The 22,924-nt window shown below is 39.4% G+C and overlaps 1 protein-coding gene across 2 annotated transcripts in view; it reads right to left on the minus strand.

The window, feature by feature from the left end:
- Positions 1-7,430: 7,430 nt before the first annotated feature.
- Positions 7,431-22,924, minus strand: part of LOC124229701 (ubiquitin-conjugating enzyme E2 E2) — a 342,728-nt gene continuing 327,234 nt past the window's right edge. For both annotated transcript variants that reach the window (XM_046645032.1, XM_046645035.1), the window contains exon 6: positions 7,431-8,277. In XM_046645032.1, the coding sequence (XP_046500988.1) occupies positions 8,180-8,277 (98 nt within the window). In that variant the 3' untranslated portion in view covers positions 7,431-8,179. The remainder of the gene's footprint in view (positions 8,278-22,924) is intronic.

Consider the following 22,924-nt stretch of genomic DNA (forward strand, 5'->3'; position numbering starts at 1 on the left):
GTGGCTTAAAGAAGATAACGGTAGACTTCTCTCCACATGGAAGTCTGGGTGGGATGTCCAGGGTGCTCCACACTCTACGGCACCAGGGACCTAGGCTCCTGTGATCTCGTAGCTCCACCTTTGCGGGGTCCATAGCAGTAGCTCCAGCAGCAGGAAGGAGGGTAACTCTGGACCGGCTCTTACCCTGTAGTTTTCCCTCGCGTGAGTTCTACTTTGTGCACACTCCTGCTTTTGGTCTGTCAATAATTCCAGCTTCTCTGTCTTTTCATAATTCTTCAGAATGTTTCATCTCCTGATGGCATTCTTTTTTCCCATCAATGGTATAGATATTTTGTTTTAAAAATAAACAATTTCAAATAAATGCATTAAAATGTCATCTCTGGACGTTTAGGGCAGGACAGGTGGTAAGCCACGTGGTTCGTCCTCAAGGCTTGGCTCTGGCCTTCTTCCTCTTCTCTCCCTCTCCCTAAGCGATTTCATCCATCCCATCACCACGTTCCTTTCCATACTCTGAGGATTCCCAACTTCATAGCTACCATTGCGGAAACTGAGCTTTCCTGAAAGTGAGTCTAGCATATCGAGGGGCCGGACATTTCTAGTTGGATGTAGCCAAGGTATTTCCATCTCAACATGTTAAAAACTGAACTTTTTCTGCCTGTTGCTGCTCCATATTCTCTCGGGTGTGGCCCTTGTCGACTTGGTAACAGCTGGCTCACCAGCACGACACCCACATTCCAGACCAGGGAAAGTGTAAAGAGGGAGTGGAGGGTGAGGAGCTTCCTTTCACAGGGTGAGATCTGGACTTTGCTCCTGTCACTTTTGTTCACTTCCTTAGGCTAGAATTTAGTTCCATGGCTATGCCTAGCTGTAAGGAAGGGTATTAGATATTGTTGCGCAACAAAGCACTTCAAAACTCAGTGGCTTAAGTCAACACCATTTCTAAGGATCAGGTGGACAGCATATCTGGCCTTGGTTGGGTTGATGCACGCAACTGCTGTCAGCTGCTGTTTTGGATACTGGGGGGGGGGGGTCGGGTTGGTCTAGGAATGTCTCAGCTCTTCCCAATGTGGTCTCTCATCTTCTAGTGGGCTAACCTGGGGTTTATTTTCAAAGCATGGAAGGGTTCTGAGAGGTGAAAAGTGCATGAGGCCTCTGGAGGCCCAGGCTTGAAACTGCCACAAGACTACTTGCATCATCATCTACTGGCCAAAGCAAGTCATGAGGCCAGCCTTGATTCAAGGAGTGGCGAAAAAAAGATTCCACCCTTTGATGGAAGAAGCTGCAAAAGATGTGGATATTAGAGAGAGAGAATTGGGAACACTTTTGTTATCAACCTACTACAGGGAGACTGGAGAATTTAGTCTCTAGCTAGGAGGTCACGTGCCCAGCTAGAACTCCAATGGTTTTATTTATAAGAGGAAAAAAAGGAGAGTGGATATTAGGGGTAATTTATAGACTCTGCCTCAGAAGGAATTATAGTTCCCTATTCATCTTCCCAATGGAGGCTACACTCTCAATTTCTTGCTATAAATATTACCAATATGACAAAATTTCTATTCTTCTTAACTAGTGCACATTTCTGATTTCCCTTAACCCTGCTGATTTCCCTTAACCCTGCTGATTTCCCTTAACCCAGCAACTTACTCCTTGACCTCTTAATCCATAAAACAAATCAAGTTAAATTGCTTACAAACATTTTGGGAGTTTTTTCTTTGGTGAGGATGACTGGCCCTGAGCTAACATCTGTTGCCAATCTCCCTCTTTTTGCTTGAGGAAGATTGTCCCTGAGCTAACACCTGTGCCAACCTTGGTCTATTTTGTATGTGGGATGCTTCCACAGCATGGCTGGATGAGCAGTGTGTAGGTCTGCACCTGGGATCCCAACCAGTGAACCCTGGCCACCAAAGCGGAGTGCATGAACTTAACCACTATGCCACCAGGCTGGCCCCTAACATTTTGGGAGTTTACTACATATAGTCTTTGTGCTATTTTACACTGCCCAGGAAAGTAACATTTTTACTTAAACCTATTTTTATATATACTCATTTTTTTTTTTTTGAAGATTGGCACCTGGGCTAACAACTGTTGCCAATCTTTTTTCTTTTTCTTTCTGCTTTATCTCCCCAACCCCTCCCCCCCGCCCCGTACACAGTTGTATATCTTAGTTGCAGGTCCTTCTAGTTGTGGGATGTGGGAGGGGGCCTCAACGTAGCCTGACGAGCGGTGCCATGTCTGCGCCCAGGGCCGCCACAGCGGAGCACGAGAACTTAACCACTCGGCCATGGAGCCGGCCCCTATATATACTCATTTTATGTAAATTTTTCTTACATTAAAAAATACAATTTTTATGTAAATCTATTTTTTCTCTCTTCTATTCAACTATTTAAAAAAATCCCAAATAATAAACATTACTATGCCTCCAAAATCCGAGAGCCCAAATGTGGACTGACAAGTACATGCTGGTATTTTATTATGCACCACTAAAAACACATGAGAATTCTGGGATTCTTTAACATGGACAGCTGTTTTTACGTTTAAATAAAAACATACAGTCATGGTTGAATTTAAAATAACTTCCTCATTATTGCTTAAAGTGAATGGGGTCTCTTTGGGGTCAATAATAGCCTCTGGAATTTCTCATCATAGGTTTTCAATAACCATCCATAAGCTGTTTAAATCACAGTCTTGGGAGCTGTTCGGTGGTGAACATAAAGTCAGCTGTCAGTCTAAAGGATGGAGACTAAAACTGTCAAAGTTTATGGTGGTGGCCATCTTCATTTATTTATTTGTCAGTAGTTTCAAGTTGGAGACTGAACAGACAAAGAAGAATGTTATCATCTTACTTCTTGGCAATCTCAGCAGAGGCAGGCTGTACCAGGCAAGTGTGACCTCTCTCTGCCCCTTTGTACAGTTCTTGCTCTATAGAGTAAGTAAAAGAATCATGCTTGGTGTTTCTCAACGCGCTCAGTGGCACCAACTGTAAAGCATCTGTTACTTTTCTGTTGCATAGCTTGACAGAATTTCTCAGGAGGTCTAAATTTCCTACAGACCAGGATATGATTGTCATCCTGAACTCTGACCTCCCATCTAATTTTTTAAGATGGATGGGAGGGCAATGTTGCATGGGAGGAGGGGATGATACGAGAGTGGGATTAGGGTCACACCAGCTCCAAAAGATGCCAAGGTTTGGGTAGCGATTTTTCTGTAACCAGAACTGAAAACCCTGACACTTCGAGTTTTGGAGCAATTGGGGTTGGCTCCCACTTTGACCGTGCATATATGAACAGGTGAGAAAGAGAGGGGATTACACTGTCTCCTCCATTTTCCCGTGTGGGTCCCATACATAAGAGATTTTTAAAATTCAGGAATTTCCCTTTAAAAAAATCCTCTCAAAAAGCATATTATGCTTAAGACTACTCATTCATAGCAAGGCATACATACCTTAAGTCACGTCTGAAGATGTAAAGGAAGGTTGTGGTTGGTTTAAACTCACATGCCTTCAGAACCAGGGAGTGAATGAAAATGGCTGGGTGTGAAAGCCAGTGAGAGTGGCGGAAATTCTTCAAACTGTAGAGTGCATGTCTCTTCTAAAAGGATTCCTGTACTTCAAGTAAAACACTGTTCCTCAAATAAAACATTTCTGCAGGCCAAAGTGGCCCCGTGTAATGCCTGAGGCCTTATGTTGAAATTTAGTTCTGGCACAAAAGGTCTCATGACTGACACTCCTGGTTTGTCCCAGACTGAGGGAGTTCCTAACACTGGGACTAGTTTCTGTTCTAAAACAGGGAAAGTCCCAGCTAAACTGGGATAAGTTGGTTATCCTAACCCACATTACCAGTGCTCATGGTGCAATCTGTGAGCGAAAGGTATCTAGTGGAGAAAGAATGTTCCAGTCTCAAGGAACCAATCAGCTCCCCAGGGGGAGCATGGATGTGGGGAAATGCATGGCTACTACAGGAAGTCCTCAGAGGCCAAGCTAGCCCTGAGCCCCCTGAAAAAGTCAACTCCAGGAGGTTCCACATGTGATGCAGCTTAAGTGCTAGGATTCAGAATACAGCTAGGCCTGCCCAGAATTCCTTGGAGGACAATTACAGGACTAGTTAAGGATACAGCATGTGCGCACACGGCTTGAGGTCCCACCCTGCATACCAGAGAGCCTGTACAGAAGGGACATTGTGACAGGTTATAAAGCCACCTGGAAATAAAATACATGGATAGGTCAGGATCCTCTGGTAGGGCTTTTTTGTACAATTTTAACAGTTTCCAGTGTTAATTATGAACATGTCTCTTTTTAAAGCACAAATTATTATAGAGACATTTAAAAACTGCCATGCCTGATAATAATTAACAGCACCTTTTACTGTAGTACTGAGATGCAGAGAAGTTCAGGGGTCTCCCCATGGCTGGTTAAAATGTAATGCGGCACCACTAAGGTTAGAAGTGCTGTTTGGTTGCCCATCTAATACCAGGTCCACACTTCCTTCAACGCTTTTCCATTTACTGAAGATGGTAAACCCCCACCACCTAGAAATTGTACAGCACCTTGACTCTAAGACTGAATTATGCCTAGTTACTTTTACAGTGTGATCTTGTAGTTAGATGAAAGGCGTACGTGGTTTTTTAGTTGATAGCAAGGGCTCTGGTGTCACATGCTTGGGTGGGAATCTCACTCTGGCACCCTGTTAACTGTGTATGACTGAGGGCCACTGTCTTAGTCCATTCAGGCTGTTATAACAAAATACCACAGACTGGGTGGCTTATAAACAATAGAAATTTATTTCTCACAGCTCTGGAGGCTGCAAGTCCAAGGCCAGGTTGCCAGCACGGCGGGGTTCTGCTGAAAGCCCTCCTCCCCAGTTGTTGCCTGCTGTTTCTCACTATGCGCTCACACGGTGGAGGGGAGTTAGGGAGCACTCTGGGATCTCATTTATAAGAGCACTAATCCCAATCATGAGGGATCTGCCCTCATAACTTAATCACTTCCCAAAGGCCCCACCTCCTACACCATCACCTTGGGGATTAGGATTTCAACAGGTGCACTTTGGCGGAATACAAACATTCAGATTACGGCAGCCACCTACACCCAAAGGGCTAGGCTAAGGTTCTATTAGGTAACTGATGGCCTGGTATACAGTACATTTCTGAACAAATATTTTCCTCCTAATTCCCAAACCAGTATTTCAGGATGAACTTCTAGGTTTACTCTCTAGTCTTGGAATAAGAAAAGATTGATTACTTCTGTACTTGCTATCTTCAAAGGATTCCTGTAGAAGGACAGATGAAGAACGTCCTATTTATTTGCAGTTTTATGACAATTTAAGGCCACAACCTTCTGAATTACTTAAGATCAATAAATATCATTTTGAACTACTTTCTCAATGACCAATGGTCCTGTCTTAGTCAAGGACCTGCCAACATTTTATTTAACAAAGCTACAAAATACTATAACCAGCAATAATGGGTTCAGAAAGTTAATAATACTAAGGTACAAAATCGTTCCTGAATTTTAAGAAATGTTATTCCTACAATTATTAGCAAAACTATTCAGCTTTCTGAGTGCTAAACTACTCCCAAATCTTATTTTCAAACATTTTTGAAAACTTATTGGAATTGTATTGCTTGCTGTGGTTACAGATTTCAAGTAAAATGACCATGTTACCTGGAATCCAGACTTAGAATCAACTAAGAGTCTGCTGGTCTCTCCAGAGTTTCTCTAGCTTTCACCTTTTGAGGGGAGGGTACACTTACTTGTCATTAAGTATCCAGAATTCATAAACATGCAGAGGGAAATTTTATAGACTCTTCATATCAAATTGGCATAAAACCTAAAAATGGCTCATGGGAAAGCAAGCACAGATTTGTGACAGCGTTTCTTACTAGAATTGTTATAATCTCTGCCTCCTAAATAACACACATTTTTAAATGATCTGAAGTACAACCAGGTATGAGATGTAGATGTAACGTATCATTTAAAATGTGTGTCCAATGGGGTTGACATTTTAAAAGAAAGAAGGCAAAGTGAATTTAAACATTGTCTATAAAAGTCAGTACTAATATCGCGACTTTGTTTAATCAGTTAAAAGTAAAAAAAAAATCAGTTTAATAAAATTGTGTATTACAATGGTTCAACGCTTTTAGGGTTGAATTTTTTAATCTAAGGTATTAAAGTAAATATATAAACCTTTGTAGTAAGAAAGTCTGTAGGCAATAAAACATTCTGGGTAATTTCCTAAAAATTAGTATTGTATTATATTAATTAAATGTATTTTATTTTAAATTTATTGACTCTTTTTTCCCCCCAGTCTATGGCAAACTACAACTCAGGGACCAAACCTGGCTACGGAATGTTTTGGTAGATAAAGTTTTCTTGGAACGTAGCTATGCCCATTCATATGTATTGCCTGTAGTTCCTTTTGCTACAACTACAGAGTTGAGCAGTTGCAACAGAGACCGCATGGTGTTTTGGTATGCTGAAAATGTTTTCAAATAAAATGAATGGTAAAATTGCTATTAAGAAGAGAAAAAATATCCCTAGGTACTTTGGTTTAAAAGTAACATTTTCAATATTTAAACAGATTTTCTTTAGGATTTCTTTTTAACTGCTAAAAACCAACAAAAACTGCGTATTTTTGAATTAGATATTTAAAATGTTTTAGATAGAGATAATAAAATTTGAATCAGAAATATTTAGAGGTGTATGACTTATACTTGTAAATCCTACTATGCAGCAGTAAAGATGTTCCTTAAAAGAGACCAAGCTGTATGGTGGGCTTAATTGTAATTAGTGGAAGCAGGAGTTTCCACTATGCCTTGTAACACAAAGAACCCTGAATATCAATCAGCATGTCAGTGTGTTTTCCAAACTGCACCACACATGTGTCCTCTGCCTCCTATAGCTGCATACCTAAAATAGCCTGAAGGTCAAAGCCAGGCAGACACACCCTTGCCACTGAAGGTGCTGACCATGCCTGATACAGTTGAGTTTACTTCTTTCCCTAAAATTATGGAGAAAAAATAAACCCAAAACTCAAGGGCAATCACTACAACAATCTTAAGAGGAAAAAGAGGAGAGAAATAAATTCAAAAGTGGTAGAACGCAATGATCAGCTCAGACCTCCTTTTCACTAGAAGGCTATTTTTGGAGTCACACATTTTAAGTGCTGCGTAAAGATGGTTGTAAAACAAAGGATGTCTATGAGAAAGTAATGTCCAGCCAATGTGTAAAATGATAGTAATCTGAAATAAGCATAAAATCATCAGGATACTGACAGCTGCAGAAATTCAACATGCTAAGTTACTCAACAGAAAAGAAATATTAGAGGTTTGAGATGAAAAATACACTGGAATCTGTAATTGAATGAGACAAGCCTCGCCACATGCAGGGCTACTCCGGTCACCAGGATACAAAGCAAACGCCGGGTTACCAGAAGTGCATTTATCAGCCACAGTGATTTATTGAGTGCTTTAATAATACAAGTGTACATCAACTGATCCACAGTCAAAAGTGGCAGGTCCCTAAGAAATTTACAAGCACTTTAAGTAAATCAAAATACATATTATTTTGTTCAATCCAACAGTCTTCTGTGTGGGGGACAGAAGGCTAGTGATAAACAGAGTCTCAGTAATGCACAGTGATTCTGATTGAAGCTTTTGTACAAAAACTTGTTCCCAGTAGCATGCACCCACCAATAAAGACTTCAGTACAAAAAAATTAATCCTAAGCACTACATTTAAGTAGAAACAAGATATAATTCTGAATTCGTGTCTTCCCAAAGATCACATAAAAGGAAAAAAATCAAAATAAAACGAACAACAACAAAAAACAAAACCACACAGTAATACAAAGCTTTGTAAGAAAGCTCTTACTATTACAGATCCAACATTGTTTGCACTGAAAACAAAAGTTCCCATCCACATTGAGGTGGGAAAAAAACCCCCAAATCTTTCAAGTTAATAGAAATCAAAAAGGGAATAAAACAAGGGGTGGGAGGGAAAGCAAAGGAAGAGGAGGAGAGAGGGAGAAGGGAGTGGGGGATGGATGACATATCATCACAAAACAGTTCAAAATTTAATAAAAATAAGAAAATAAGAACCGAGGTCCGGAGGGGTGGGCAGGGCTACTGATGCACTTGGTGAATGTGCTTGCACAGGTCCGGCGGGGGCGGCAGGCAGCAGGCCCCTATGTGGCATACCGCTTGGTCCACTGTCTGGCCATCCGGTCGTGCTCCGCTCTGTTGGTCATGTACTGTGTGGCAATGCTGCCCACCAGAGGGTCAGCTGGAAAGGAAGCAGAGTCAGGAGTCAGTAAATACAGCACCTCTTCCTCTTTCCAGAGAAGGAGTGTCTGGAAAGCTGGCCCTTGTTCAAGGAGTGGGCCTGGAGGAGGTGAGAAGCTGCTGCTCCCACCTGAAACAGCATCACTTTGGCAATAACCTGCCACTGATAAGCCACATGTCACACCAGCTGCGCCAAGAGTCATCTACCTGTGCTTTCAGTGACACCTCTTCTCATATTTCTTGACAAGTCTTATTCTCTCTCCTTGTCCCCACCACACACTTCTCACCCTCCTCCCCTTGTTTCCAAACTGATACTTCACTGAGAAAATGCAGGTGGGCTGTGGAAGGGAGACTCCAGGGTCAACTCCTTTAGCCCAGGTTGTATCCGAGGCAGTGGTGGTCTATTAGCACTGAGGGCGCACTCAGCCTCAGCTGAACACAGTCATGCAGCAGCTGGTAGTGAGACCCAATGACACAGGGGAACATGGTCTACTTCTCTCTCCAAGTTTGCGAATATCAAAATCTACACGGCCCTTTATTAAAAAAATGCGAATAGATGCTAAGAATAGTTAACACTCACTGATTTACCATGTCCTAAACGTATTAACTACAGAAAACCCGGAGAGAGCCGACACCTGAGGAAACTGAAGCACAAGGTGGGAAAGTCACTTGCCAAAGGCAGCGGCACAAGGGGAGGAGCAGGGCTCTGAAAGGAGTCCTCACTCCTAACTGCAGGTGGTGTGGGAGACTGTTCTTTACTCAGACAGGATCAATGTTTAATGAAAAAAATCAAAGCAATTAAAAAAAAAGTAATTTAGGTTTCTGGAGATCCCAGAATCCACCCTTCTCCCTCTATTCTCTAATTTCACTCCTTCCCTGACTTTTATTTCCCATTATTTTTGGTGTTGAGAATTTGAATGTATTAGAGCAAGTGGATAAGAAGGAACCAAAAAGGAAAAGGAGAAAAGTTAACAAAGCTAATGTTAAATATGAAAAAGAAAAAAGGTAAAGAATGGAAATGTGCCTATGGTCTAACACCACCCATAACTTGGGAAGATTCTGAGACTCTAACCTAGTAAGTTATTCATGGTCGCATCTTCTCAATATTAAAGGCGCAGCAGAAACATCACCTTTTAATGATCTGTTGAGGCTGACGACAACAAAGCAACTGAGAGCCCTTCTAACCAGACCTTGCTTAAATTTTAACAAAGCTTGATTAAGTTTTCTTGTTGTGCTAAGCTTGTTACTGTTTTTCTAGGGAGAGGCCAGTTTCTTACATTCACTTATATCACAAACAACTAACGGACTACTCAGTATATGGGTTTGGTCAGAACTTTTGCCTCTCTGCCTACTCTCATGATTCTTCTCCTTCACTTGCCCAAATGCTGAAACCAAAACTCTATCAGTTAAACCAGCCCAGCCAGGGCTCAAGAAGATTTAAACCAGCAATACTAAATGTAGACACAAAATACCTGGGAATTGACATGGCACTTTTTTGAAAATGTGGCCTTTCAGTTCAGACTAAGTAATGACCTTATTGTCTAAAAAAGGGCCAAAAAGAGGTCTGAGATGCATTTCTCTACCCTCAAAAAAAAAAAAAAAATCATCTTGTTCCAATTTCTGGCAGTGCAGAAGGCAAAGCCTTCGGGTGAAACCTGGGCATCCTTAAAGGCTTAAGCCTACATCACTCAAGACAGGTTTTTAGTTAAACAGACTCTGTAATAGTGAAACACACTAAAGACCCACCTCTACTTCCTAACTTACTGATGGAGGCAGAGAACAGGCTTAACGTCGGAAGAATGACCAGTGAGGTTAACGTTCTACCTCAAAAGGCAGGTCAAAGGAGGGAGAGGGAGACAGATGAAGGATAGGGAACAGGAAGCTGTGGGGTGGGGAAAAGTGTTACATCAAGTGTTAATACTATTTCAGTAGGGGGAGAGGGGGAAAAAACATCTCAGAAACAAGTTAGAGTGCTGACAAAATTAACACGCATTGTGCAAAACTTTTTTTTGTATGCTTAAATAATTAACAGTAAATATCTTTCAGAGTTCCTTTTACCTTTTCAAGTTTGATTTTAAAAAATATTTTTCACCTGCAAAATTATACATTCTAATTTAAAAACAGTAATTAATAACAATTTTAAAAACCATCTCAGACAATACACAAGACAGAAAGTTGTAAGAGAAGACGATGTGTAAATTCACTCAGAGAGAAGTACTGTTAACATTTTGACATATCTTCCTAGACATCTTTTCTAAACATATAATTTAAAAAAGGATTAATTTATAGTCTGCTTTTATAATCTTTAAAAAATCACTATATGGTAAATAACTTTTTATATCAGTAATTACAGACCTACTTTATCATTTTTAATATTCATCTGAATTGACAACCAATTTCCTGTTTAGAGACATTTGAGTTCTTTTCAATTTTTGCTTTATAAACAATGCTGTAAAGAACATTATTGTGCATGCATCTCTGCAAATTTATAAAAATCTTAAACTTGTTTAAAGTATAAAAGAAGGAATAAAAGTATAAAATGAAGGAATTTTAAAATTGTGTTATTAATCAAATAGTTTTTAATGCTAAAATATTTTGCTGAATAGAAGAAAGTTAAGACTGCAAGTAAATGAATCGAAACTATGCAGTATATATGTAGCCAGTGACTATCACAGTGAACTTAATGGCATAAGACACTCTTTCTTAAAATTTATAATTATGACCCTAAGTAAGGTGGAATCTTGTTATAGGGTTTCATATTGCATGGATACTGATATGCCAGGCATGAAGGATAGTCTCCAAATTACTTGACCTTATTTCTCTAACAATTTCTTTCTAAAAAAGAAGGAAAAATTTCCCATCATTTTTGGTTCCAGATTATTACTACTTTTTCCAAGTTTTTATCAATCTTTGAGATTATCATCTATCAGTCTTTCCACTCTTTACTAAAGAAAAAGCACAAGTTCATCAGTGGATAAGTAAATTGAAATTTAAGTCTCCTACATTTTCTGCCTTTCTTCAGCAATTATTTGAATTTTTGAAAAGAGGAGAGCACGTTCTCACATTGCTCCTCTTACAGCACAAGGTTAGATGATGATGACACTTAATCCTCCCAAATAATAGTGTGGCATGTATAGAGGTTCCCTGAAGCAAAGGTACAGGATTTACAGTGTGGTCAATGGAACAGCCTAGGGGTGGGAGTTGGGTATACAGCGCCCTCCACTAACCAGACCTCTAAACCACATCACCTCATCTGTTCAGTAAAAATCACGTGGTCATTTTTGTTGACACAAAGCTAGCTATGAAATACTAGTCTGAATGAAAGCCTAAGACAGAAAGATCACTGATGAGGGTAACATCTTCTTCCTCCCTCATCTCACCTCTGCCTCCCTACACAGTTCCAGGCACAAAGAGGTGCTATTCAGTAAATGCTTGTGGACTGAATAACAATCTTGATTATTCGTAAGTGAGTAAAAGATGATCAGACTGAGTCCTCTGCCAACCTCTCCCATTTTTTTGAGATCTGTGGTATGTGCATTCTTTTCCTTTGGAAGATTAGCCCTGAGCTAACATCTGTCACCAACCCTCTTTTTGTTGAGGAAGACTGGCTCTGAGCTAACATCCTTGCCCTTTACTTTATATGTGGGACGCCTGCCACAGCATGGCTTGATAAGCAGTGCATAGGTCCACACCTGGGATCCAAACCGGTGAACTCTGGGCTGCCGAAGCAGAATGTGCAAACTTAACCGCTGTGCCACCGGGCCAGCCCCTGGTATATGTACTTTTGATTCTAGAAGAGAAAGGCTCAGACAGCTCCTGTAACCCTGTCTCAAATCTCATGTCTCTCATGGCTGGGGCTACCCTGGAAGTACCCGGGGGTACCCTGAAAGCCAGAAAGGTTTATAGCCCATCCAGAAAGGGAGGAGGGAGACAGAGATCAAGACTAAAGGGGTTAAGAAGCACCTGAATGGTAAGAGGGGAGTGGAGAAAAGACAGGCAGACTGCTGAACTGCTGAGTGATTCTATTTGCAAGGCCAGAGAACATTCTGTCTTGGGTGGTGGGTGGTCAGGAGAAATTTTTTCCATTCTCTTTTTTGATTCCCTTTTCTGAAGCAAGCCTATATGTTTTTAAAGAAACACAAACAAAAATAGTGCAGTATAATGGAAAAGGGCCTGGGCTTTGGATCCAGACTGCCTGGGTTTGTATCTCAGTTCCACCAATGACTGAGTCAACTTGGGCAAATTACTTAGCTTCCCTGTACCTCTGTCTCCTCAGCTGCAAAATGGAGACAATAAGAGTACCTACTCCATAGATTGTTATAAGAATTAAATGAATTCTTGTAAAGCACATACAAAATTTCTTCTATTATTTTCAAAATTAAGACAAGCAAATTAAGTATTTGCGTACATCTTGTAAAAATATAAATTTGTGGGGCTGGCCCCGTGGCTGAGTGGTTAATTTGCACGTTCTGCTGCAGGCGGCCCAGTGTTTCGTTGGTTCGAGTCCTGGGCGCGGACACGGCACTGCTCGTTGGGCCTCGCTGGGGCGTCGTCCCACATGCTGCGGCTAGAAGGACCCACAATGAAGAATGTACAGCTATGTACTGGGGGACTTTGGGGAGAAAAAGGAAAAAAAATAAAATCTTAAAAAAAAATATATATAAATTTGTTTGTCTTCTTGAAGACATTCTCTTCAGGTAAAATCCAAAATCCTTAGCATGGCTGCCAAGATCTTCTGTGACCTGGACCTAATCTTTCCAGCCTTCTCTCCCCATGCTTTAAACCAGACTAAACGCCTTGCAGCGTCTTCAGTCAGCTCTGCTCTTTCCTGGCTCTGCACCTTTGCTTCTGTTGCTACCTTTGCCTGGCAGGCTTCTTCTCATCTCTCAATATTTAGCTCAGGCACAGCCTCCTTGGGGATGTCTTCCAGGGGCTTCCTAGCAGTCTATGTGCCCATTTCTGTTTTGTCTGTTCATACCTATATCACTGCACTAAGAATATGCCTTCCAGTTGTTTGTTTACTTATCCATATTTCCCACTGGACTGCAGCCCACACATTCGTTCATTCAACAAATATTTACTGAGTCCCTGCTATGTACCAGGTACTAGAGAACTAGTGCTAACCAAATTCCTGCCCTCATGGGACTCTGCCTGTTGACTCTGTATCCCTCTTGTTAACCCTGTGTTTACTGTATGGAAAGCATGGATGGATAGAAGAAGATAAATAAATAAGAAATACACACAAAATAGCCATAAATAGCAGTTACTCTACAAGGCAGGTGTCCCTCTGTAGCACTAGCATTATAAGTTGGTTCATCATAGAAATTTCTCCTCTATACATGGATTATTAGCAAATGAGAGAAGGGGACATGACGTTGATTCTGATAGTTTTCTTCCCTGTTTCTCCTTTTTTTAAACTTAATTATTTTATTATTGGAATTTGTGGTTTGTAACTTTGTCATTTCTTGAATTCTTCAAGGTTATAAACCGCTGCTTCTCCAGCTGTTCAATTATACCTGTGATTAACATTCTTTTGGCTACCCACCAAGTCACTGGAGGCTTTCTGTGGGTCTGCCTTGGAAAGATGAGGAACAGCTCATTTTTCTGTCCTTAATGTAACATTTTCTTCCATGGTTTAGTCTATCCTACTTTTATTTAAATCTTTTATAAAATTAAAAAGTAATACATGTTCATTATAATAAGTCAAATAATAAAGAAGTATGTATGATGTAAAAAATATTACCTTCTTCCCTACGATTTCCTCTATCCCAATACCTCTTCCATCCTGAGTTATCACCATTAATGGTTTGGTGCTTGTCCTTCCACACTTTTCTTTTTATTTATTTTTAAATCAAATAGGAATCACATGACATTCTGCAACTGGCGTTTTCCTCTCTAACAATATATGTGTGTTTCTAAGATAGTAAAAATAGATCCAGTTCATTATTTCTAGTGATTACAGGGCATTCCTTTGCATAGTTATCCAGCATTATTTTTTCCAGCCCCCTACTAATGCCTATTTAGATTTGATTTGAACTTTCGCTATTAGAACTAGTATTACAGTCTTGTATAAGCTTCTGAGCACATGTTTGAGTACTTTGGAGGGTACATTCCTCTAAGTGACAGTGCTAGACCAGAGAGTACACATTTTAAACCTTTGGTAAATATTGCAAAACTGCCCTTCAATAAAAAGATGTACAATTTACCCTGTTTCTGGACATTCTCACCAATACTGCTTTACCGAGCTTTAAAATCTTTTTGTCAAGATAAAAAAAATTGTCATTGTTGTAACTGCATGTAACTTGATGCCTACTGAGGTTTAACATTTTCTCGTGTTTGCTCACTATTTGTATTTCTTCTCCTGTGATTTATTTGTTCATGTCTTTTGTCCATTTTTTTCTTACTAATCTAAAAGAGTACTCTATATATTATAAATATTAAACATGACTGAAGTTCAGCTTTGGCCTCAGTACTCAGCCAAAATCAGCTTTAGTCTTTGGAAGACTGAATAGACAGATGCCTGCTTGGATGACATTTCCAGCTTTACTGAACTTGTGGAGATCAAAGATCACATAGGTTATCATCATATTTAATAAGCATAATACTTACATCATTTGGACTTATTGCTAATATCTGAATACTGGTTTAAAAAATATTGATAAGTATTAGGACTGTAACTTGGGACTGAAAATCTCTTTCAGCCAAAGACAAACAATATGATACACAAGGAAAGGTTTGTAACTGCCTTTACACGTATTCACACAAATGTTCAAACCGAGATGGAAGAGCAGCTATCGCATGTGAAAAAGCTGCTGGAACAAAACAACTCTTAATATTGTTCGCTGCGCATACTAACGCTGACAGAAAAGGACTTGGTAACAACCAATGGCTGCCAGCAGAGAAAGCAGGACATCCAATAATTGTGGGAAGTAGCAAATGAACGTAAAAATATTAGAAATAAAAATGTGAGGGCAAAAATCCTACATCTTAAATATTCAGAAAGCGTTTTCTTTAAGCATTGCACGCATTAAGTTTTAGTTTGTGGGAGTGCTTCAATAACGCTGCACCATTACAATCAGCCAAATCTTTAGGTCTAGGAGTTGGGGAGGTTAGTCTTTACCTTTTTGTTATTATTAGAGAAAAAGGAAAGCTTATTGATCGGATAGCAAAATATCCATTAATAGTAACCTACATTGGCATAGGTAGCCCCCCTCCAATTCATGATTTTTATCAGGTAAAAAGATCTATTTAAGTATTGCAAATGTGCAGAGGAACCATCTAGCAGCTGGCAGTGCTGAGAGATTATATTGCTACATCATGATGACAAACTTTAAAAACATACTGCATTTTTAATAATAAAATTATATCATTTAAATTCTTAAAATAAAACTTCATATGTATTCTTGTATCTCAGAAGATCGTTTAATGATGGGAACATTTAGCCTTGCCTTAGGCTGTTCTTTGATTTTAACACTAGCTGTTCAGTATTCAGCCAAAATAAATTCAGTGTACCTCTAAGGATAATACTATTTATCTATTATGTGTGGAAGAAATACTTTCTCCCAGTATATCATTTGCCCTTTAATCTAGTTTATGATGTCTCTTGCCATAAAGAAGTCTAAAATTTTTAAGTAGTTAAACATGTCAATCTTTCCTTATTATTTTCTGGTTTGATGTCATGCTTATTTACAAATGGCCTCTCCATTCATTTCTGTATTTTAGAAATACTCTCCTATATTTACACATAGTAACTTTTATGTGCAATGCTAGCTTTAACAAACATAAGATTCCTATACATATCTGGACCTGATTCTGCACTTGACATTCTTTCAACAGATTAATTTGTCTTTGGCTTTATTTGTTCCTCTTGTTTTCTTAAATAGTTTTAATAGTATGTTTTGATATTCGGTAGGGTAAGTTCTCATTCTTTCCCATTTCTTTCCTTCACTAAAATTTTATTTGGAGAATCCTAATCTTGATGAGGTTAAGACTTAGAGCAATTAAAGCTATTTCACCCCAGAGGTATAAAAATCTCATGTTTCTTTGAAGAATGTCAACAAGATTTAGGAGTATCTGAATTCCTCTGGGTCTACTAAATAAAAGTCAAGTGAGTAGGACAAAGTTAAGGTTTTTGTATTTTGGAGTGTGGGGAAACAGACTATTAATTATAGGCCTAACCCAAACCAGAAAGATTGTTAAGTATCTCGAAAAGACATACACACATACACACATAGAGTGTGTGTGTGGCACTCATAAAATGATTTAGGGAGAAAATTATCAAGTTCGTGATTTAAACCAAATGGTAGATATTATCAAGCTAGATTTAAATTTGAGAATACTAAGTAAAACTGCATACGAGTCTAACAAGATATGCTGTAACTCCAGAATTAATAACTAGCAATGCTAAAAGAGGTACTGAGTAAACGAATACCTCATTATTAAAAGTTAAATTACATAAAGTTACAATTAAATAATTTATAAACAAAGATAAACACTTAAAAATCATTTCTTAATTACTTTACTGCTGTTATTTATCCTCATAGTTTTTTTTTTATGTCCACTGTTTGTGTATGGTGGATAATACCAGTGTGCCACCATGCATCTTATCACAATTATGTATTCAGTAAGATCATCTATGTAGCCTGAAATTGGAAAATGCTACAAATTAGGACTCATTTATTGTTTTGTTGACTGTCTACAGTTAAAAGTGATGGAGAAAATGCTACTAATGCTGATTAAACTTAAAAGTGTATCATGTCTAGAGTGCCAACAATGTGAATAGCATTAAAAATTGGCGGAAATATTCTTCCAGTATTTGAAACTATTATCTGATTCAGCAAAAAAGCTGCTCCTGACACTGACTAAAAAGTGAAATTCCAACATCTTTCTTGTTTCACTTTTGTCTTAGTTCTTAACTTAAATGAAAGTATCACCCAACATTCATGTTAGAACTACACTTGTTTGTCGGTTGCAACCATAAGATGGCTACAGACAATAGCTTTTGACAAAAATCACTGAAAGTCGCCCTTCTGCCTCATTGCCTCCAAGAAAGCAAGATGGGTCACCAGTACTTCTACTAGAGCCATCCAAGAAAACTTGGCCAGGGTTCTTGTTCTTGTTCTTGCTCAAACTGGCAGGGTCTTGTTCAGAAATACGGCCTCAGTATGTGCCGACAGTGTTTCCATCAGTATGTGAAGGATATAGGCTTTAAGTTGGACGAAGTGAATGTCCCTGAATGGGTCCAGGACATCTACCTTACTGCAGAAACAATGCTAGCTCTTTGTACAGAAAAAAACCTTAAAAAAAACCCACAACCCACTCAAAGTCTTTTGGAAGAATCAATTGGCTATATGGAATTTGCATTAGAGTATTGCATATTATCTATAAATTGTGTACCACACATTCTTTATACATCAGTAAAATGTATAATAAACGTAACATTACGTACATTTGCACATACTACCATCCTACTCTCGCACCCAGCCAGTTGTTAAACATTTACCACTACACCACTGGGGAAGGGGTTAGTTAACCAAGGAGGCTGAGTTAGGGCTGGATCTTCCACACCAGGGAACTGGGAAGTGAGGTCTCCAAATTACGCAACGTGAAGCAGTACTTTGTCACCCAGAAGGCATGGATGGCAAGACGGTGCTTGCTAAAGAAGCAGGGAGGATGGTAAACCATGGAAAATTAGGCAAAGCACACTAGGTAATCAATCATTACTTGGCCCCCATGCCTAGGAGTTAGGCCTTGAAAAGGAAAAGAAAGGAGGGATCTGAGAATCAGAACATGTTCCATCCACCCTAATGGAGTATAAGGAGGAAATCAGATTTAAACCAGGTATGAGATGGGAGTTTAAAAATGAACCAGATTGACCTCCTAATAACTGAAAGTAACCTGAATAGTATCAGATCTGCTAAATATTGTTAAGGGCTAGAAAAGCAAGGTTCAATAAAACATGGCCTAGGGCAGTGATTTGGAGAAAATTAAAACCATTCCATACTAATGCCTCCTGAGTTGAGACTGCTCAATAAACAATAAAAATACATTGGCTATAACCTAAAGTATACTGTTGATAAAATAGTTTTAAAAACTTCAAAACTCATTCTATAAGCCTACATAGCTGCGCTATGTACATTAAATCAATGAGTGTTTTGAAATATAAAGCTGTTAGATAGACTCATCTAAAGAATAGCACAGATGGTGCATTCTTACTGAGAAGCTATTGGATTGCAATTCCAGTTAAGCGATCATTCCTAATGAACTCTCCAAAAATACCCTTACAGCAGAGGACTTGTTTATGACACCAGAGATTCACATGTTACTTTCCCTGAAATCCACTGCAAAAAGCTGTGGCTGCAGCAAGAAGGAAAGAGTCAAAGATGCCAAGATACTGAAGCTAGATTTTTTCAAAAAGTAGCTTTATTGAGATATAATTCACATACCATAGGATTTACCCCTTTAAAGTGTACACTTCAATGGTTTTTAGGACATTCATAGAGTTATGCCACCATTACCACAATCCATTTTAGAATACTTTCATCACCCCAAAAAGAAATCGTGTGCCTATTAGCAAGTCCTCTAGCCCTAAGTAGCCAGTAATCTACTTTCTGTCTCTATATATTTGACTATTCTGAACATTTTATATAAATGGAATCATACAACATGTGGTCTTTTGTGACTGGCTACTTTCACAAAGTGTAATGTTTTCAAGGTTCATCCCTGTTGTAGCATGTATGCAACAGTACTTCACTCCTTTTCACTGCCAAAAAGTATTCTACTGTATGAAAATACCACATTATATATATCCATTCATTAGTTGATGGACATGTAGGTAGTTTTTACTTTTTGACTATTATAAACAATGCTGCTATTAATATTTTTGTTCAACTTTTACATGGACATGTTTTTATTTCCCTTGGGTTGATATCTAGAAGTGGAATGGCTTGCTCATTAGTAACTATGCTTAACCATTAGAGGAAGTGCCAAAGTGCTGTCCAAGAGGATGCACACCATTTTACATCCCCATTAGCAACGTGTGAGGATTCCAATTCTCCATATCCTTACCAACACTTGTGATTAGTGAGCATGCTAGATTTTAAAGAGAAAATAGCTTATGCCCCATTGGCCTATACCCACCAGGTATCCATTTTTAAAAAAATATATATTCTTTACAAACATTTGTTCCTGCCAACTATGGAAAATAAATTCTCTTAAATTGGAGTATTTTTCTTATGATCTCTAGCTATGAGAGACTGAAGATTATCTTGATCCCCTCTTCCCTCTATTTCCAACCCTGATGGAAGTAAAAATGACAACAATAATCTAAGGAGAGGGTTTGTAATGTATACCTTTTCTTCAAAATAAAAATTTATTCCACAGTCCTCAAATGTAGCCCACCCACTAAAACTAGTATTCTAATACATCAATTTTCCCCTCATACAGCCTTTTCTGTTCACGCTCCTAATTAGCGGCTAAGTGTGGGACAGAGAGAGCTTCAAGAGTGGGTGTGAATATAGCAGTCATGCTCTAGATCCTATCACAAATGACCATAGTCTCCATCACATCCGGGAATCTGGACTTGAGTCCAGAGATATAAATAACCCAAATCAGAGCCAGAGCTGGACAAGAATCTCAGTGGTTTCAGTTTACTAGATCATTCTGACTGCCTTTGAGTGCTGGAAATCTGTAGTTGAGGCAGCCTGGTGAGTTACATGGATGCTGTCTATGCTGAGGGGTGACTTTCCATTGATAGTATGGGCTTTGATTTGGGCTGAGGCCTTGCTCTTATCCTCTCCTCCAAAAGGCATGTTGTTGAATCCTCTGCTAAAGCTGGAACCCAACCATTACCTCTTATCAAGGAGGGCACTTATCACTCTGTGCTTGCCAACTCCCTCCCCTCCTTGAGAGTAGGCAGTGGCTGTTTTTCAGTCTTGGATCACAAAACCAGCAGAGTATCTGGGGCACTGTAGATGACCATTCAATAAATATTTGTGTAATAAATGAATTAATTGGTAATCAGACCCAAGACTGGTCAGGATGGAATTTAGTTTGTAGGTGGTATCAGGTTCCTGGCTAGACATCCTTCCTCCTTCCCATGCTTGAGGCTAAATGATAATTATACCTATAGGATTAGTGGCTCTTCAAGTCACTGACTTAATAGTAAGCATTTGGGCAGCCCCGTTGTAATTTTTTTGTGGTTCAATACTCGGCTATCTCTGCTTCGAGTCTAAAGCAGACAATATGATGTATTTCCTATAATCAACTTCTTGCTTTGTCTTCAAGCTTCTCTGCTATTTCCTTCTTTTAGTGCCTGAAGGTTTCAGTTCTCATAATTTATAAAGATTCTTATATTTATTAGTTTTCTGTTTTATTGACATCTTTCCTGAACTTGAACCTACTGTTGTTTTAACCCCTTGGACAACATGTTGTACCACTAGACCAAACTTTGCCTATATTTACTGCTTTTTCCCCTACTTCTGCTTTAGCCAAGTGGGCAAGTGTATTTCCAGGATTCAAACTCTTACTGTATCATTCTGATATAGGTAGAGAATCACATCCAAACAAATTCTAATTTCTAATATATCATATTCTAATATATCATAGGCGGTAAATTGTGAACCTTGTTTTCCATTTTTCTGCTAGCAGAAAATGGGGATGGCTTAGTGAGGTGACAGGAGGGTTAACTCACTGGGTACCATGAACTGATTAAGTAATATTCACTGGTCTTAGAATGCATCCTTGTTGCTCACCAAGATTGGCCTGGAAATTTGTGGGAGACCAGGCACAAGCAAGTTCACACAGTCACCAGTGATGCTGTCAGAGTGGTTAGGAAACCAAGTCCTGGGGATTCTGATTCCCAAATACCTCTTGGCTCCTCCCCCCTTCTTCTTCTTCATGGCCTCTGTCACCTCTTACATGGACCATCAAAATACCTTCTTGAACATCTCCCTATCTTCAGTCGCTCCACTCCTAGATGAACTAAGCTTTAGTCTCTAAAGGCACAAACCTAGTCATGCAAGGTCCCTCTTTCAAAACCTTCTATTTCCTGTCTCCCTCCTCCCCCACCACGATACCCCCAGTGGCAAGGCCAAGTATGCATAAAGATGTATCTTTGTCAATAACCTTTCTGATGTCCCAGAGGCTTTTTACCCATTAAATTATTTTTTCAATATCCTAATCATACTTTTATCTTCAATGAGGGCTCTTCTAAAGTTCTGCATTCCTCTTTAGTTCTTAGTGTTTCTGGAGGAAACACAAGTTTTCAAAAGAGGCAAACACGTTAAAGTGAGAGAATACTATAACACAGAATAGTGTGGAATCATTGTTCAAAAAGGAAAATTCCTGATAAAAAACTTTATGCTCACGAAGTGCAAAGTGCTGGTCTCTATATAAAAACAGCACATCAGTACGAAGTGGCTTCATGAGCAACCACTCCTGACAACAATTTGGTCAGTCTACACTGTCATTCTAGTCTTCCCCAGGGAGCCAATATCTGAGGAAGAAGAAAACAGAAACCATTGATCTCATGAGGTTGGGGGGAGGGAGGCTCTTAAAACACAGAGAGGAGGAAAGAAAAGAGGTGGCAGAAGCACTTACCAGAGTCACCTGTGTACACATTAGCTCCTGTAAAATAGTGCCAAGGTATTGGGCAGCATCATCGTGTCTCATATATGAGGGTGGGGAAAGATCAAACTGCTCATTGTGGGATTTTTCTAATCAGCATTTTAAACTAGATTTTAAACCTTTTCAGAGTTAAGCCAACTTCTCTCTGGCCAGCTGGCCCCTATAACTTCCCTAGGGTGGAAATCCCAAACCTCCACTTCCTGCTGCTTCCCTAAGTAGGTCTTTGATTACACCTAACAAGCCTGTTGCATTGGCCTCTGTAACCTGCTGACCTTTCTTACCTTAACACTTCTTAGCCCAGATGCAAGCCTCTCTCAGTTAAAAAAATGCCAGGCCCACTTTGGGACAAGGACATACATCAAAACTCTCCAACTTTTCTCACGCTTTTCTCACGTGTAGTAATTCAAAGCTGGGCCCCTCTCTGACTGACTGCAGAGCAACTTTGTAAAGGAGGGAAATCCAGCTTCTATCTCCTTGTCTCCCTCCTTGTTTGGCTAATTCACTGGCATACTTCCCCCTCCTGCTACTCACAGATCTTTCTCTCCCAAGGAAATGTTCACAGACCTGATCATAATGTGACTGTCATCTGCTCTGCCATCTTTCCAGAAGTACGTACGTCAAAGAGAGCTGCAGAGACTACATTTAGCACAAAGAAATGAAACTAATACAAAATAATTGTAACAAAAGTGTATGTGTATAATTTAGCACTGTTTTTTAACTAGGAGGAATTTTGGATTCTTCAGATCACATAGCTGAAAGCTGCCATCCACCCTGCTGCTCTAAGGTACTCAGCACCGTGTCTGACACACAACTCTATCTTTTCCATCCCCTTCTCCTAAGCCTGGTTTAGATGATTACTTCTCATGTAGCTAGCTGTGCTAGTCATTCTTCACAGAAATTTGACCCTCACTGATGTTTTAGCTTTTCAAATGTCAATTTAACATTCATATTATACCACTTTAATTCTTTCTGCAAGATTCATCATTAAAAGTGAGAAAATAGGGCTGGCCTGGTAGTGTAGT

The sequence above is a fragment of the Equus quagga genome, chromosome 1, assembly GCF_021613505.1.
Source record: "Equus quagga isolate Etosha38 chromosome 1, UCLA_HA_Equagga_1.0, whole genome shotgun sequence".
In the NCBI taxonomy this organism is placed as follows: domain Eukaryota; kingdom Metazoa; phylum Chordata; class Mammalia; order Perissodactyla; family Equidae; genus Equus; species Equus quagga.